The sequence below is a fragment of the Schistocerca piceifrons genome, chromosome 1 (genome assembly GCF_021461385.2).
Source record: "Schistocerca piceifrons isolate TAMUIC-IGC-003096 chromosome 1, iqSchPice1.1, whole genome shotgun sequence".
Classification (NCBI taxonomy): domain Eukaryota; kingdom Metazoa; phylum Arthropoda; class Insecta; order Orthoptera; family Acrididae; genus Schistocerca; species Schistocerca piceifrons.
This window is the reverse complement of record NC_060138.1, coordinates 947,908,686-947,925,589: the sequence shown is the minus strand read 5'-3', so window position 1 is coordinate 947,925,589 and position 16,904 is coordinate 947,908,686. Positions and strand designations below refer to the sequence as shown.

At 42.4% G+C, this 16,904-nt stretch overlaps 1 protein-coding gene across 3 annotated transcripts in view; it reads left to right on the top strand.

Moving 5' to 3' along the window:
• The window catches only part of LOC124804854 (discoidin domain-containing receptor 2-like), a 923,862-nt gene that overhangs the window by 541,314 nt on the left and 365,644 nt on the right, over positions 1-16,904 (top strand). For all 3 annotated transcript variants that reach the window (XM_047240882.1, XM_047240630.1, XM_047265604.1), the window contains exon 3: positions 13,439-13,544. In XM_047240882.1, coding sequence (XP_047096838.1) covers positions 13,439-13,544 — 106 coding nt within the window. The remainder of the gene's footprint in view (positions 1-13,438; positions 13,545-16,904) is intronic.

Here is a 16,904-nt window from a genome sequence, read left to right as displayed (position 1 = left end):
GTATAAAGTACTGATTTATGTTAGCAATGGAGGGCTTTAACATTTAGAGGTATGGTACATGTCTTATTCTATGGTGGTATATTACATTGACACCAGTGTGGTTAGGATGTAAGGAGAGGGGGGGGGGGTCATTGGGAGGGGGGGGAAGTTGGGGAGCTGGTGTAGGTTTTATTGGGTGGTTACTTGTTTTGAACTAGTAGATCTTCAAAGTTCTGAAGGAAAAATTTGTTTCTCAGTTCAGTTTGATCATTGAGTAGGTAGTCAGGTGCTGTATTTGTGTAGACAAATATTTCAATTTCTTCAAGAAGGTCAAGTATTGTGCCTTTGTTGGCAAAATGTAGTATTCGGAGATTCTGTTCTATGTTGTTTGCAGAATGATTGTGTTGGGCAAGATGTGAGGCAAAGCTGGACTTGTTCAGGTTGTTAAGACAGAGTGCATCCATGTGTTCTTTAAATCTTGTTGTGAAGCTTCTACCAGTTTGTCCAATGTAGAAGCTTGGACATGAGTTGCAAGTGAGCTTGTACACACCTGACTTTTGATATTTTTGTATAGTGGTTTTGGTGGTGTGTATGATTTGATTTTGTACTTTGTTGGTGGTGAAGAAACTTATTTTTATGTTGTATGTCTTGAAGAGGTTGGCAATTTCCCTAGGAAAGGCAGGCTAACAAATGTGGTTTTCTTGTTTGTGGGTGGTTGTTCAGCAGTTGGTTGATTTAGTTTTGCTGTATGGATTAGTTTATCTATTATTGCAGGGTTGTACCCATTGGTGGAGGCAATTGATTTAATAATTTCTGTTTCTTTTTGTCTTTCATTTGTGTCCATTGGGATTTTCAGCATGCGATTAACCATTGTTCTGAAGAATGCTTTTTTATGTTGGTCTGGATGGCAAGAGGATTTGTGTATGGTAACATTGGTGGTTGTTGGCTTTCTGAAAATTTGAAATTTATGCTTCTGATTTTTGTTTGAGATTGTTAGATCAAGATAGTTAATGCCTTCTGGTGTTTCATGTACTACTGTGAATTGGATTTTATTGTGTATTTTATTAAGTTCTTTGGCTAGATTATTTATTTCTTCTGTTGCTCCATTGAACAGAATGAGTGTGTCATCAATGTAGCGTTTGTAATAAAGCAGCTTATCTTTTAGTTGTGTTTGGGACCTGAAAAAGTTATTTTCAAGGTTATTGATATATATGTCTGCTAGCAAGCCTGCAAGACTACTACCCATTGCCAGTCCATCTTCCTGAATGTAAAACTTGTTGTTGAACAGGAAGTAGTTGTGTGACAATATGAGTTCCAGGATCTCTATGAGTTCATAGATTTCAGCTCTCCCCATTGTCCCATGTTTCAGTAAGTTATTTCTTATTAAACTAATTGTTTCCTTGATGGGTATGTTTGTATATAGGTTTACTATGTCAAGAGATGCAAATTTAGCTGTGACTGGGATGGGGATATCTTTTATACTATTGATGAGCTCATAACTGTTTTTAATGGAGTAGTTATTTTCAAATACATATGCCTTGCGGATAATATCATTAAGTTTTTTGGTGATTTTATAGCTTGGGCTATTGATAGAGTTCACAATGGGACATATCGGACATTCTGGTTTGTGGATCTTAGGCTGTGATCTCAGTTTTGGTGCTGAAGGGTTCATCACTATACAGTGTTTTGCTTCTAATGGTGTCAACAAGAAGTTGCAGTTTTTAAGTAACTTTTTAATTTTATCATGGAATTTGAGAGTAGGGTCATATGCTATTTCCTTTATATTATTCTTTCTGAAGAATTCACAAGTTTTGTTAATATAGTCTGATTCATACATGACAACAGCTGTGTTACCTTTGTCTGCTCGGACAATGAGGGCATTTTCAACTGAAAGTTTCTTATATATGTCACATAATATCTTATGTTCAGTATTCATCTTATTGTACATTTTGTTCTGGTGAATGTTTCTCATAATGATGTTGTTTGCCTTATGAGCTACAGCATTTTGTTCATTGTGTATTAGTTTAGCTGCTGTACATGCAATTTTTGTGTTAACTATGAGGTCTTTAATGTTGCTTTTATTTAGTGAGGGGGCAATGTTGTGCTTAAGGCCTTTGTTTAACAGCTTTAATTCATTACTACTGAAGCATATTTTCTCTGAACTGTCCTACTGCAAATTTTTCCTTGGTTTCCTTTGCTGGTTGTTCGAAGTACAGATTGAATGATATCGATGATAGGCTACAACTCTGCCTCACTCCTTTCTCAACCACTGACTCCTTCTCATACCCATCGACTCGTGCAATGCCATCTGGTTTCTGTACAAATTGAAAATAGCCAGCCGGCCGTTGTGGCCGAGCGGTTCTAGACGCTTCAGTCTGGAACAGCGTGACTGCTACGGTCGCAGGTTCGTATCCTGCCTCGGGAATGGATGTGTGTGATGTCCTTAGGTTAGTTAGGTTTAAGTAGTTCTACCTCAGATGTTAAAAAATGTTAAGTCCCATAGTGCTCAGAGCCATTTGAATCATTTTTACCCCTGCTGCCCTGAGAATTTCAAAGAGAGTATTCCAGTCAATGTTGTCAAAAGATTTCTCTTCGCCTACGAATGCTGTGAACGTAGGTTTGCCTTTCCTTAACCTATCTTCTAAGAGGAGTCGTAGGATTAACATTGTCTCTCGTGTTCCTCCATTTCGCCAAAATCCACACTCATCTTCCCGGAGGTTGGTTTCAATTAATTTTTCCATTCTTTTGTAAAGAATCGTGTTGGTATTTTGCAACCATGATTTATTAAACTGTTCGTTCGGTAATATTCACACCTGTCAGCGCCTGCTTTCTTTGGAACTGGAATTATTATATTCTTCTTGAAATCTGGGGTTATTTCGGTCTTATACATCTTGCTCGCCATATCCAAGAGTTTTGTCGTGGCTGGCTCTCCCAAGGCTATCAGTAGTTCTAACAGAATCTCGTCTAATCCCGGGCCCTTTTTCCGACTTAGATCTTTCAGTGCTCTGTTAGAGTCTTTTCGCAGTATCATATCTCCCACCTCATGACGTTATATGGTACAAAATGCCGCGCGTTATTAGCCGAGCGGTCTAAGGCGCTGCAGTCGTGGACTGTGCGGCTGGTCCCGGCGGAGGTTCGAGTCCTCCCTCGGGCATGGGCGTGTGTGTTTGTCCTTAGGATACTTTAGGTTAAGTAGTGTATAAGCTTAGGGACTGATTCCCTTAGCAGTGAAGTCCCATAAGATTTCACAGACATTTGAACATTTTTGAACATAGTACAAAATACGAGATCACGGATAAGTATGCCATAAAGCTTTATGAGACGTGCCTGTCAAGTAGCGCACTTGCATGTAACTCTCGTCTTGACCACAAAATACTGATCGTACTCCGGATCAACAGTGATTTGTTCATACAATTTTGAATTGCGGGTAACTGCAGCCAAATGTCGCCATTTTTGTAAGAAGGCAAAAGACGCCGCTCTGGTTATAAAAAATGTTTTATGAAAACCTCGACCGGTTTGACGCCAATTTAGACTCATCCTCAGGTAATATAAACTGTTTGTGCAACATTATTTTATTCTGTCCTGAGGTTCAGTGTTCCTTATGGTCGTGGCCGCACAGTCTACAGCTGAGGATACGGTACACTCCCGTTTTTATCAATTTGACAAACGCTTCTAGCGGGTTTTAATTTCTCACCGACGTGAAGGACGGGGAATGGCTTTAGGACAGCGTAAAATAATCTCATAGACACAGTTTATGGTACCTAACGATGCGCCGAAATGGGCGTGGGACGGGCCGTCGTTTAAATAAAGATCTTTCTGCAGCCGGAGACGTGTTTTTGTCTTCTTATAAAAAGTGATCTGTTCCTTTGACAATGACAAATGCAAGAACGCGTAAAGATGAGATAAATTAAATATTTTGTAGAGTTTCATTATATGAGCTCAGGGCCTAATGAAGCCACAAGTGACACAAGCCGTCGCTTGGGGCGCGGGGCCAAGGTGATAGCAACGCCCAAATGCAAGTCTGTAGTATCACTACTGGCAGCGAAAACTGACACGAAGTAAGAATTTGGCTCTGAGCACTATGCGACTTAACTTCTGAAGTCATCAGTCGCCTAGAACTTAGAACTAATTAAACCTAACTAACCGAAGGACATCACACACATCCATGCCCGAGGCAGGATTCGAACCTGCTACCGTAGCAGTCGCTCGGTTCCAGACTGTAGCGCCTAGAACCGCACGGTCACTCCGGCCGGCAAGTAAGAGTATACAAGAGAAAAGGGGGATGTGAGGTGGAGGGGACGCCAAATGGTAAGTCGCTTGTGTGGAAAACTTACCTCGAAGCAGCCCTGTACGAGCTTGCGGACAAAGATTTATTACCTCGTATCAGACAAAACTAACAAGTTTTTTTTAGCGGCAAGAAATCACCAATATAATGTTAATTTCGGGAGTATCCCAAGAGATTGCTACAGGAGATTTAGTGATTACAGTGTACACAAACATTCTAGTGGGTAACATCAGAGGCTCAGTGAGACTGTTCTGAGATGATACTGTTGTCGATAACAAGGTAGCATCGCCAGAATTCTGTACCGAAATGCACGGAAACATGCATAAGATCCGCGACTGGAGCAGCGTTTGTCACTTGATCCTGAACGCAAATAAATGTAACGTATTGTGCATAAACAGGTGAAGAAATCCATACTTCTCGTCTACGCAGTTGAGTTGCCGAAAAGTACTGGAAACAGCAACAACAGTAAAGTTTATGTGGAATAATTTATACTGCTGCAGTCACTTTTTAGTATTTACTGCAGCAGTATAAATTATTCTACATAATCCTATAATACAGTCGCAGACCTCAAACACCATCCATGTAACATTGATAAATTTAAAATTAAACAGTTAAGTTCCTGGGAGTAACCGTTCGGAGTGACTTAAAGTGCAATGACCTAGTAAAACTAAAAAATAGATGGCAGGCTGAGATATACATGAAGAATCTTAAGCAACTGTAATTCAGTCTCGAAAGAAATGGCTTACAAAACACCTGTTCGACCGATTCCTGAGTATTGCTCATTAATCTGGGGCTTGGATTAATGGGGGAGAGAGATAAAATCGAACGAAGACTGGCACGCTCTGTTGCGGGATCTTTTAGTAGGCGCGAGAGCGTTATGGAGATGTTATACAAAGTTCATTGGCAGACGTTACCAGGGCTAAGTTGAGCATCACGGAGTGGTTTAATGTTGATATAGGGAGAGCGAAAAGATACTACTTCCTCCCATATACGTCTCGCGAAATGACCACAAGGAGAAAATCATAAATTACAGCTCATACGGTCTTTAATCGACAGTAGTTTTTCCCACGCACCATTGGCGAATGGGACATTGGATTATGCCTCCACATCTAAGAGGTGACCGAAAAGTTTCCGTTTGATGGCGTTGCTGCAACGGATATGCAACGTAGCGCGACTTATGATTTAATTACTGGCTTGCTGCGTAGCCTCCTACTTGGCAAATTAATAAGGTGGTTTCTCTTTTCATTTATATGTGTAGCCGGCATGTTTCTTTTGAAAATTTTATTGCATGGACGTAATGGCTTTTGATTTAAATTTGGTGGTAGACCCAAGGTGTGTCCTGGTACAGAACACAATTTTTTTTTTTTTGTTCACTTGCTTTTGATACATATGAGTACTTTTTGAGTGGTTTGCTAGTCAGAAAGCTTTTGTGATACTTCTTGAACAGATACTCTTGAGTCATACTTTATGGTGTACTGCATCATCGCAGGCTAGTTGATGTCCTTGTGTGTTACTGTTTCTTGGCAGTACTAGATATATGGATGCATTCGCACATGAATGTTGTTCACCCTGAACAGGTCTTGTGGAGGTTTTTCATATGTTCTGCATATGTTATAGGCGGTGTTCTATATTTGGTCCTCTGTCACGTCTTGTACATTCATTTTATGTATATGACACAAGCGTGCCCCTCAACGGTTTACACCTCAGCTTTTTATACTTTGACACAACACATAGATCATGTTTCTTCGCCTAGTTGTTTCTGAGGTTGTAGTCTCTTTCATACGTTTATCATTTTCTACAGTTATCTTGTCATTCAGTAGGTTACTTCAGGGTTGTGCTGATAATGGCCAATAAAAGTCATGGAATATCTCTTTAATGAAGTTATTAATAAATAGTATATTTGTGCGATGGAATGAGTGGAAATTCGTTATGATATACTTTAGGTATGTTACAATGGATGTATCTGTTCGTTCTACCAAATTATTACTGTCAGTTCACTTGTAGAGTCTTCTCATTCTGTTGTTAATCTGTCTTTGTGTTGCACGGTTGTCAAGTTGGTAACGCTATTATCAGTGTTTATGCATACAGACCTGAAGAGCCGAAACTGGTAGCTACACAATAAATGACAACATAAGAACGGCTGTAGGTGTTTCATTTTCTTACAATGCTTTCTTGTTTGTCATTCTGGTTGTGATATGGTGCCCAAGACTATCTTGGTGGTGCCTCAGCGCTGCCAGGAGGAAACATTAATTTCTTTTTTACATTAGCCCAGTTTATCTTTCTTTGGCGTAACACTACCCTAAGTGGTTGCTTCATACTGTTTAAACGTTAGTGCTGTGACCATAATCCGTCAGTCTATATTTTTGAGTGGCATAGTGGACGAACTCAGAGCGTAATGTTTGGGAAAACCTTAATATAAAAATTATGCATGCTAAAATAGAGATATTCAAAGATACTACTGTGACATAAGCAGAAAATTAGGATCAGAGCTACTGAATAAAAGACGATTGAACTAAAACTTTCGAGGTCGGAACAAACCAGGAATGATTTCTGCTGCTGCTGCTAATGATGATGACAGTGATGGTGATGGTAGGGAAGAAGTAATAGCAGATTTTAACACCCCACAGACAACGAGGTCACTAGGGACAGAACACAAGCTCGAGTTGGGGAAGGGTGGGGAAGAAAATCAGCCGTGACCTTTCAAGAGAACCATCCAGGTAATTATTCTAAGCGGTTGAGGGAAATCAAGGAAAACCTAAATCTGGATGGCCCAATGGGGAATTGAACCGTCTTCCTCCTGAATGTGTGCTCAGTGTGGTAGCCACAGCGCCACCTCGCCCGATGATGATGATGATGATGATGATGAGTCTGTCAGGAATCTGTAAAGAACATTTGTTAATAGCGAAATGTGAACAACATGAACAACCAAGAAAGATATTCGATAGGGATGCTTTCTTCCATTGACGCTACTTCAATACCTACACTGGAAACGTTCCACACCAGAAGAAAATAAGCTCAAGAGAAACGGGAACGGTCCACACTCTTCAAGAAAAAAAGATGCATATTGCATTTTCTCTTGCAGAATTTGAAGAATAAATTAAAGATTTAATCGTCGGCATGAAGTTAATACAAGAAAGAATTAGTATGGAAAACTCGTACACTTGCAAAATCTGAATACCAGTTAATAATTTCCTGAAGGAGATGATTATTTGATGCTGTGCAAGAATTTACTTATTTTGAATTGCGTAATATTCTGATGGTATCCACTTTTTCTTCTTCTTCGTTTTCTTCTTCTATTTAGCGTTATTCCCGTTTAGTGTGGGACCCGCTGTACTCAAGTTCAGTCAAATTTATTTCAATTAACTTTGCGGCCAGGTTCCCTTGCTGTCACCGCAGTCCTCAGTGACCCAAGGGAAGGAAGGGTGCGCCACCTGTCTGTGAATTGTCTAAACTTCAGTCTGTGTGTATGATCGTATTCAAACTGTTGACCGGCTCGGTAGCTGCTGGTTCAGCGCCCCACATTGCTAACCGAAGGGGTCTGTGTTCGATTCCTGGCTGGGTCGGGGATTTTCTCCGCTCAGGGACTGGGTGTTGTGACGTCCTCACGTTCGTATTGTCGTAACTGACTAGGATATCGTCTTTACTACACTGTCGTATTGTCTTTCCATTTCTGAGATCTCTGAGTGTGCACAGACTGACACCCAGTAAATTGAAATAAAATAAATATTTCACCTGTTTGTGCATTGTATTTTTCTGAGGTGGAAATTGGGGGACCAGCCCAGCGTGTGCCTAAACGAGCATGGAAAACTTGATGGTATCAGTAAAAAAGAAAATTTTGGGCATTATTAACCAATCTTCAATAATCGGAGGAAGCTCCTAAGGTTGAGTAAGCATCAGTAAAAATCAAATGAATACTTTTCTCTGGAATATTTTGCTTCAAGAAATGGGATTTGGACGTTTTCAAATTCAGAAATGGAAATCTAGTGAAACTTCCAAAATGTGTTGATACAGACAAACGGTAAAAATGTGGTGGTTGGACAAAGGAAGTTACGAGTGCATTGAAACAAATATGAGCATCATTACATACCTGAGTTACACTGGAAACATTACTAGATAATTGGGTTGAAACATACTACGACATGGAAATTTAATGAGAAAAGTATCTACAGGACAAGATAAGAACCAAGTAGGAAGACGCTAACAACGTTACTGGTTTTTCAAATAGCCTACGAAGTATGTAGAGCTTATAAACACGCACAAACAAAAAAACAGTGGAGAAGAACAGCTTTAAACCAAACCTTATAATTTGATGTAGCTATTTCATTATTGTATGCATCTTCCACTTCCTACAGAAGAAAATATAGCTATCCACGCCGCCTTACAGAAAGCGTATGGTGTGTTGGTACATGAGAAGTTAATGGAAAATGGCTGTTCAATATTAACAACGAGAGGGTACGTCAGTGCGCACCGAAACGAACTGCGAACTTATGGAAGCTGTGCTAGTGTCCAAAATAATCCCTACACGCTGTTTACTGATTCATTTCGATTCAGGCCGAAAATTTCTTTTAAAAAAATTGTTATTTTTACTGATAGTTGCTATTTATTGATTTTTGCATTGGCAGTTGCTTTTCTTGGACTGTCTGAAAGGTTGCTTGAGAATCTGGATCTGTTGCAAGCAATGAATCGAAGCAAAAGATAATCTGACTGTATAATTTCCAGGACAGTGCAATGAGTCGCTTATAAAAGAAAACCAGATTCTACCTAAGTTCCCTTTAAAAATCGTAGCACTCTGTTTCATACTACTTTACGTCTCTGGCGCGAAATTTGACAAAACCTTAAATGATTTCTGGTCGAATGAAAAGAAGTCCCTTGAAATCTGAAATGTAACTTTTTCTCCTTTCGGCTTATCTGTGGCAATGAATAACGTTCTGGCAACTGGTTTCTGAAAACTGCTGCTGCCGCTACTGAAGGCTATTAAAAAGGCGCGCCTCATTTACTAAGTGGCAAACTAACTACAGATGAAGTCGGTGTGCAATGAACTCGTGTAATGTGTCTGCAATTTAAATTGCAGTTGTGAAACTTTATCTAGTGAATGACAAAGATTCGGAAATGGATGATGACGTGGTAAATTACGGTTATGCCAATTCTTTTAAAAGGTGTATTTGCAATTTTAGAAAAGTCACTTTACAAAATTATTCTTTGTTATAATCAAGAATTGCATAGAAATGATATTACAAAATATACATATTCATCGTAGATTTCAAAGGTTCCGCTAATTGAGTTAATCTTTCTGAATTGTCGGTAATGTTACTTAATTATGAAGAGTGGACTGCTCTCTGCGTTGGAAACTAAATTGTTATAAAGGTGTGTAGGCAGCAGTTCGCACGCAATTAAAGCAAAGAAAATCAATTATTACTTTATTATGGAGTTTTCATCAAATCAATCCAAAAAAAAAATCTTTCTCTATCGCAGTAAAGATGTTATAAAATCAATTTCCTCAATAGTGATAAATTTTCGTCATTCTTGTCATGCTGATTTCTCGGCCGTGGCTCATTTCACGATTACACGATGCGGACTGTCTCTGCGACCAGCATACGTGAGTAGCGGTCGACGCAGAGGTGTTCCTGCAAACGCACACTGTCGCAGATGCCATTGCGCGCTGTCTGAGGAACATAGTAAGAGCGACAGCCTTGCGTATATCCAAGATATAAGGGAAGCTGATAGTGAACAGCCGGCCGATGTGGCCGAGCGGTTCTATGCGCTTCAGTCTGGAACCGCGAGACTGCTACGGTCGCAGGTTCGAATCCTGCCTCGGGCATGGATGTGTGTGATGTCCTTAGGTTAGTTATGTTTAAGTAGTTCTAGGTTCTAGGGGACTGATGACCTCAGATGTTAAATCCTATAATGCTCAGAGCCTTTTGAACCATTTGATAGTGAACAAATATCAATACCCCTTTTAAGACATTAGGATTTCCGTGTGTGAATGTGCTAGATGTGAACTTCAGCGGCTCAGCTGTTACCTTACCATCAGGCAGGATGAATTACATACGGATAGTTTTGATCTGTTGAGTCGACTTTTTGCCGATATGGGTTCGTGTTACAGGCAAATATCTTTCTGCGAATATCTCGATTTAATTGACTGACTTTTCGCTCTTCTAGTGCCATTTGCTTCATTCTAATACAGACATAGTGTCAACATACTGTAGTAAAATAGGAATTGATCATGTAATGACCTTAGTGATTTTGTGAAACTGTAACATCGCCATAAGAGCACTGTAACACAGAAAACACGAGGCCGCGTGGGGTAGCCGTGCGGTTTAAGGCGCCTTGCCATGGTTCACGCGGCTACCCCCGTCGAAGGTTCGAGTCCTCCCTGGGGCATGGTGTGTGTGTTGTTGTTAGTATAAGTTAGTTTAAATTAGATTAAGTAGCGCGTAAGCCTAGGGACCGATGACTTTAGCTGTTTGGTCCCACAGGAACTTACTCCAAATTTCCAGAAAACACGAATTTGCGACGCAGGCGTACACTATGTGATCAAAAGTATCCGGACACCTGGCTGAAAATGACTTACAAGTTCGTGGCGCCCTCCATCGATAATGCTGGAATTCAATATGGTGTTGGCCCACACTTAGCCTTGATGACAACTTCCACTCTCGCAGGCATACTTTCAGTCAGGTCTTGGGGAGTGGCAGCCCATTCCTCACGGAGTGCTGCACGGAGGAGAAGTGTCGATGTCGGTCGGTGAGGCCTGGCACGAAATCGGCGTTCCAAACCATCCCAAAGGTGTTCTATAGGATTCAGGTCAGGACTCTGTGCAGCTCAGACCATTACAGGGATGCTATTGTCATGTAACCACTCCGCCTCAGTTCGTGCATTATGAACAGATGCTCGGTCGTGTTGAAAGATACAATCGCCATCCCCGAATTGCTCTTCAACATTGGGAAGCAAGAAGGTGCTTAAAACATCAATGTAGGCCTGTGCTGTGATAGTACCACGCAAAACAGAAAGGGATGCAAGCCCCCTCCATTAAAAACATGACCACTCCATAACACCACCGCCTCCGAATTTTACTGTTGGCACTACTCACGCTGGCAGATGACGCTCACTGGGCATTCGCCACACCCACATCCTGCCATTGGATCGCTGAAAATGACTTACAAGTTCGTGGCGCCCTCCATCGGTAATGCTGGAATTGAACATGGCGTTGGCCCACCCTTAGCCTTGATGACTACTTCCATTCTCGCAGGCATACGTTCAGTCAGGTCTTGGGGGTGATTTGTCACTCCACACAACGTTTTCTCACTGTTCAATCGTCCAACGTTTCGCTCCTTACACCGAGCGAGGCGTCGTCTGGCATTTACCGGGGTGATGTGTGGCTTATGAAATCCAAGTTTTCTCACCTCCCGCCTAACTGCCTTAGTACTTGCAGTGGATCCTGGTGCAGTTTGGAATTCCTGCGTGATGGTCTGGATAGATGTCAGCCTGTTACACATTACGACTCTCTTCAACTGTCGCCGATCTCTGTCAGTCAACAGACGAGGTGGGCCTGTACACTTGTGTGCTGTATGTGTGTCCCCTCACGTTTCCACTTCACTATCACATCGGAAACAGTGGATACAGTGATGTTTAGGAGTGTGGAAATCTCGCGTACAGACGTATGACACAAGTGACACCTAATCACCTGACCACGTTCGAAGTCCGTGACTTGCGCGGGGGGGCCCAATATGCTCTCTCACCATGTCTGACGACTATCGAGGTCGCTGATACAGAGGACCTGGCATAAGGTGGCAGCACAATGCACCTAATATGAAAAACGTATGTTTTTGTGGGTGTCCGGATACTTTTGATCACCTAGTGTATTTTGTAGTAATCGGTTCTAACTTCGTTCCACCTCCTTTATATAACGAATGTTAAACACAACATAGTAATTTACATCATACATGCTCGGGCTTCGTACAATAATGGTAAAGAAATACCACCGAAAGAAAATGGAGTTTTCTTATTCAAAACATGAACGTCCGTTCTACAGCGTAACGGAGATTACGACATAAGTACAGAATCTTACACGTTTTCTACGTTTGCGGCCTGAAAAGTTACTATTGAAAGGTGTGCAATGACGAATGCTTCATTATGTGTAGCATTTGCGTGAACCACGTCCTTCGCTTTACAGTTGTTATTGCTGCGGTCGTGTAAAATGCAGCTTGTTATCTTGTTGAGAGGGAACGCGTCGATCGCGGAAATGTCAAAGTGCCAGATCGGAAGCAAACTTCGGAGTACTGCGTTAGCTCCAGGAGGTAGTAGACATCTCTCTATCTCTATCATTGGTAGTTGTATGTCTGCCTACCTTCCGTCAATATTAGCCTTGTTAGCGACAAAGCATTCCTCGCAAACTCTGAATAACTAACAGAACACAAGTCTCAGTAATTTCAGTGTAGTTCACCAGAGTAAAGGTTAAATCCGATTTCAAAATCAATCCAGCTAGTCGTCTTACAAATTGGCTTAAAGCCAACTTGAAGGGAAGATACACTCTTTTCAGTCTTACAAGTGAGAGGTTCAACGCGAACAGTCAGTATAGTCTTCTTTTCCAGAGCCTGTTTCTTCACACGCCAGAATTAAAGCCACAGAGGTCTCTCGTTGCTTGGTTTCATGATTTATCTGAACACTGTATGTAAGGAAGAAAGGAGAAACTTTCTCCACTCTTTTTACTTCAGCACGACAATTAAACCGAAAACTTATGTGCATCTCATCTTTTTTTTTCCTTCAACGGGCGGCAAAATTATCGGTTGTGTATTTCGGCCAGAAAAAAAGACGCTTCCATAATTTTACAACGACAATGACAGATGGCAGCCAAATAATTTCGAGTTCAGTGCTAAAATATTGCAGCTGTCGTATGGAGTAATTTTGTTCAAAATAGCCCAGTTTTCGCCGAACTTTGTGTCATTTACCTCATTTTGAGACAAAGTACTGTTGATGTTACCGTCAAGATCTAGCTCGTCCCCACCACATTCCGCACCAAGCTACAAATGGGTGCTTATAACACAGGCGAAGTGCGCTGTCCGTTAGACGTGACATGATACTGCCAACTATGGATTTAATCCTTGCTTGAAACAGTTAAATTTTACTTGTAATGCTGCATTTCAGTCCTATAAGTACGACACTGGTGTTGTGTTTCAGAGCGGTGCGCAGAACCTCTTGGAATGGAGTCTGGTCGGATCTCGGACGCTGATATAACGGCTAGCTCATCACACGATTCCAGCCTCGTGGGCGCCAGGAACGCAAGGTAAGACTCCGCACGCGCCGGACCACTGTACGCAACACCTGACATCCCATGAGACCCTGCAACCAGGTCCAGGGGATCTCTGTGTACACCATAGTACCTTACGCAGAAATCTGTGGATATCCATGCCCTGCTTGGCATCTTGGGAAGACTCTCACAAATTATGTTTCGAAAAGCTTCCTCACCACTTGTGCACAATTCTTCATTTGTCGTGTACTGACAACGAATGACTTGGGACTTGATTAATCCATTAAATTTTGGACATGCAGCCGCGCAAATAAAATTTCCTCTACCGATATTTCGGCCGCGTATCGTCCGGCCATTTTCAGAGCGACTCACAGTCTTGTGACTCGCTCTGAAGATGGCCGGATGATACGCGGCCGAAATATCAGTAGAGGAAATTTTATTTGCGCGGCTGCATGCCCGAAATTTAATGGATTCTTCATTACGCCGCGAGAGGTTGAAAATACACATTGGGACTTGATTATTCGTCGTAAACCGTTAATTTGCCTATGTGTGGGACCACAGCCTTGACGTAATTTCTAAATGACTAAACTACTTTAAATATTCGCTGTACGCTATCAAATTCTTTATAAAGATTAAATTTGTTGCATCATATATTACATTGCATTACTGGTCAATTTCGGCCCATGGCCACTTTCTAATGCCTGCAGTAACACTATCGACAAAGCTATAATATAAAATACTTACTTAACATGGTTGCACTTTGCATATTACATTTACTGTTACACTTCCTACGGTTGCGCTTGTGAAGTATGCGTAGTATTTAGTACCTGGTAATCTTCTCTTTAGGGACACACACACACACACACACACACACACACACACACACAAGTCGTCGAAAATCTGCAGATGTTATCTTTCACATCACGTGCTGCATGTAGCAACACATTTTGAAGCACTTCATGCATCTGAAATGCTGCTGCCAAACGGCTCTTTTCCACAGACATAAATATAGTCGCTATAAAAACATGGGAACAGCCAACGGCCAAAGAATATGCTTGGACTGTGACAGGGTCAAAGTACACCAGAGAGAGCAACAGCCGTCTGTCCTCAGCATTGCATGTAGTAAGTTTCATGTCACTGTTCTTAATAATAATAAAAAAAACATTACATACTGTATGTTAAAATGGCTTACAATAACATTACTAGTAAGAGTAAATATGCTCGTTATTGCTGCATAAATTATTTCGACATTTCGTTAAAAAATTGTATCTTTGGTAAAAGTGATTTCACGCGTTAATTAGTTTGTATGGTCTTAAAATATGAATAAAGTTGTAATTCTTCAGCTTCTCCCGGCGTACTTCACGACGAAATACACTCCTGGAAATTGAAATAAGAACACCGTGAATTCATTGTCCCAGGAAGGGGAAACTTTATTGACACATTCCTGGGGTCAGATACATCACATGATCACACTGACAGAACCACAGGCACATAGACACAGGCAACAGAGCATGCACAGTGTCGGCACTAGTACAGTGTATATCCACCTTTCGCAGCAATGCAGGCTGCTATTCTCCCATGGAGACGATCGTAGAGATGCTGGATGTAGTCCTGTGGAACGGCTTGCCATGCCATTTCCACCTGGCGCCTCAGTTGGACCAGCGTTCGTGCTGGACGTGCAGACCGCGTGAGACGACGCTTCATCCTGTCCCAAACATGCTCAATGGGGGACAGATCCGGAGATCTTGCTGGCCAGGGTAGTTGACTTACTTACACCTTCTAGAGCACGTTGGGTGGCACGGGATACATGCGGACGTGCATTGTCCTGTTGGAACAGCAAGTTCCCTTGCCGGTCTAGGAATGGTAGAACGATGGGTTCGATGACGGTTTGGATGTACCGTGCACTATTCAGTGTCCCCTCGACGATCACCAGTGGTGTACGGCCAGTGTAGGAGATCGCTCCCCACACCATGATGCCGGGTGTTGGCCCTGTGTGCCTCGGTCGTATGCAGTCCTGATTGTGTCGCTCACCTGCACGGCGCCAAACACGCATACGACCATCACTGGCACCAAGGCAGAAGCAACTCTCATCGCTGAAGACGACACGTCTCCATTCGTCCCTCCATTCACGCCTGTCGCGACACCACTGGAGGCGGGCTGCACGATGTTGGGGCGTGAGCGGAAGACGGCCTAATGGTGTGCGGGACCGTAGCCCAGCTTCATGGAGACGGTTGCGAATGGTCCTCGCCGATACCCCAGGAGCAACAGTGTCCCTAATTTGCTGGGAAGTGGCGGTGCGGTCCCCTACGGCACTGCGTAGGATCCTACGGTCTTGGCGTGCATCCGTGCGTCGCTGCGGTCCGGTCCCAGGTCGACGGGCACGTGCACCTTCCGCCGACCACTGGCGACAACATCGATGTACTGTGGAGACCTCACGCCCCACGTGTTAAGCAATTCGGCGGTACGTCCACCCGGCCTCCCGCATGCCCACTATACGCCCTCGCTCAAAGTCCGTCAACTGCACATACGGTTCACGTCCACGCTGTCGCGGCATGCTACCAGTGTAAAAGACTGCGATGGAGCTCCGTATGCCACGGCAAACTGGCTGACACTGACGGCGGCGGTGCACAAATGCTGCGCAGCTAGCGCCATTCGAAGGCCAACACCGCGGTTCCTGGTGTGTCCGCTGTGCCGTGCGTGTGATCATTGCTTGTACAGCCCTCTCGCAGTGTCCGGAGCAAGTATGGTGGGTCTGACACACCGGTGTCAATGTGTTCTTTTTTCCATTTCCAGGAGTGTAGTTGCACTGGTGAACGGCCAAACGGCAGTGTCCAACCGGCGTATTATTTCGGCACCTCATAGCCTCGTGGTCGTTGCCCTACTTACGAGAGTTTATTTGCTTTATGAATAAGTATTCAGACCATGATGGAAATGGAAACAAGAAATTAACGGTACCTTAACCTCACGACCAAAAAATCCAACACCATACACTGCTTCAATTTTTCGGGTAACGAACAGCTAGAGATATAGTAATATACGAGAAACTCAAATATTCATTTTCTTAAAACATCAACTGTCAGATGTGTGAGACATGTGGTATACATACACTGCAAGACAATTTTCAGCAAAACCATCTAATCAGAAAAGCAAAACGCTGTATTCACTATAGCATAAAATAGTACCAAGATGTTACGAAAACTATGGAATACTATTAAAAAAAGATACAGTCAGAAATAAGCATAAAAACCGTTTGTGTGTACCAGCACAACACACAATCCACTCTCACCCCTGAAAACCCATCTTAGAACTTGATCAGAAATTGGCAGACTGTACCATATCACAACTATCTTATACATAAAGTTAGAAACATCTTCGAAAGACAGTGAATTAAAATAG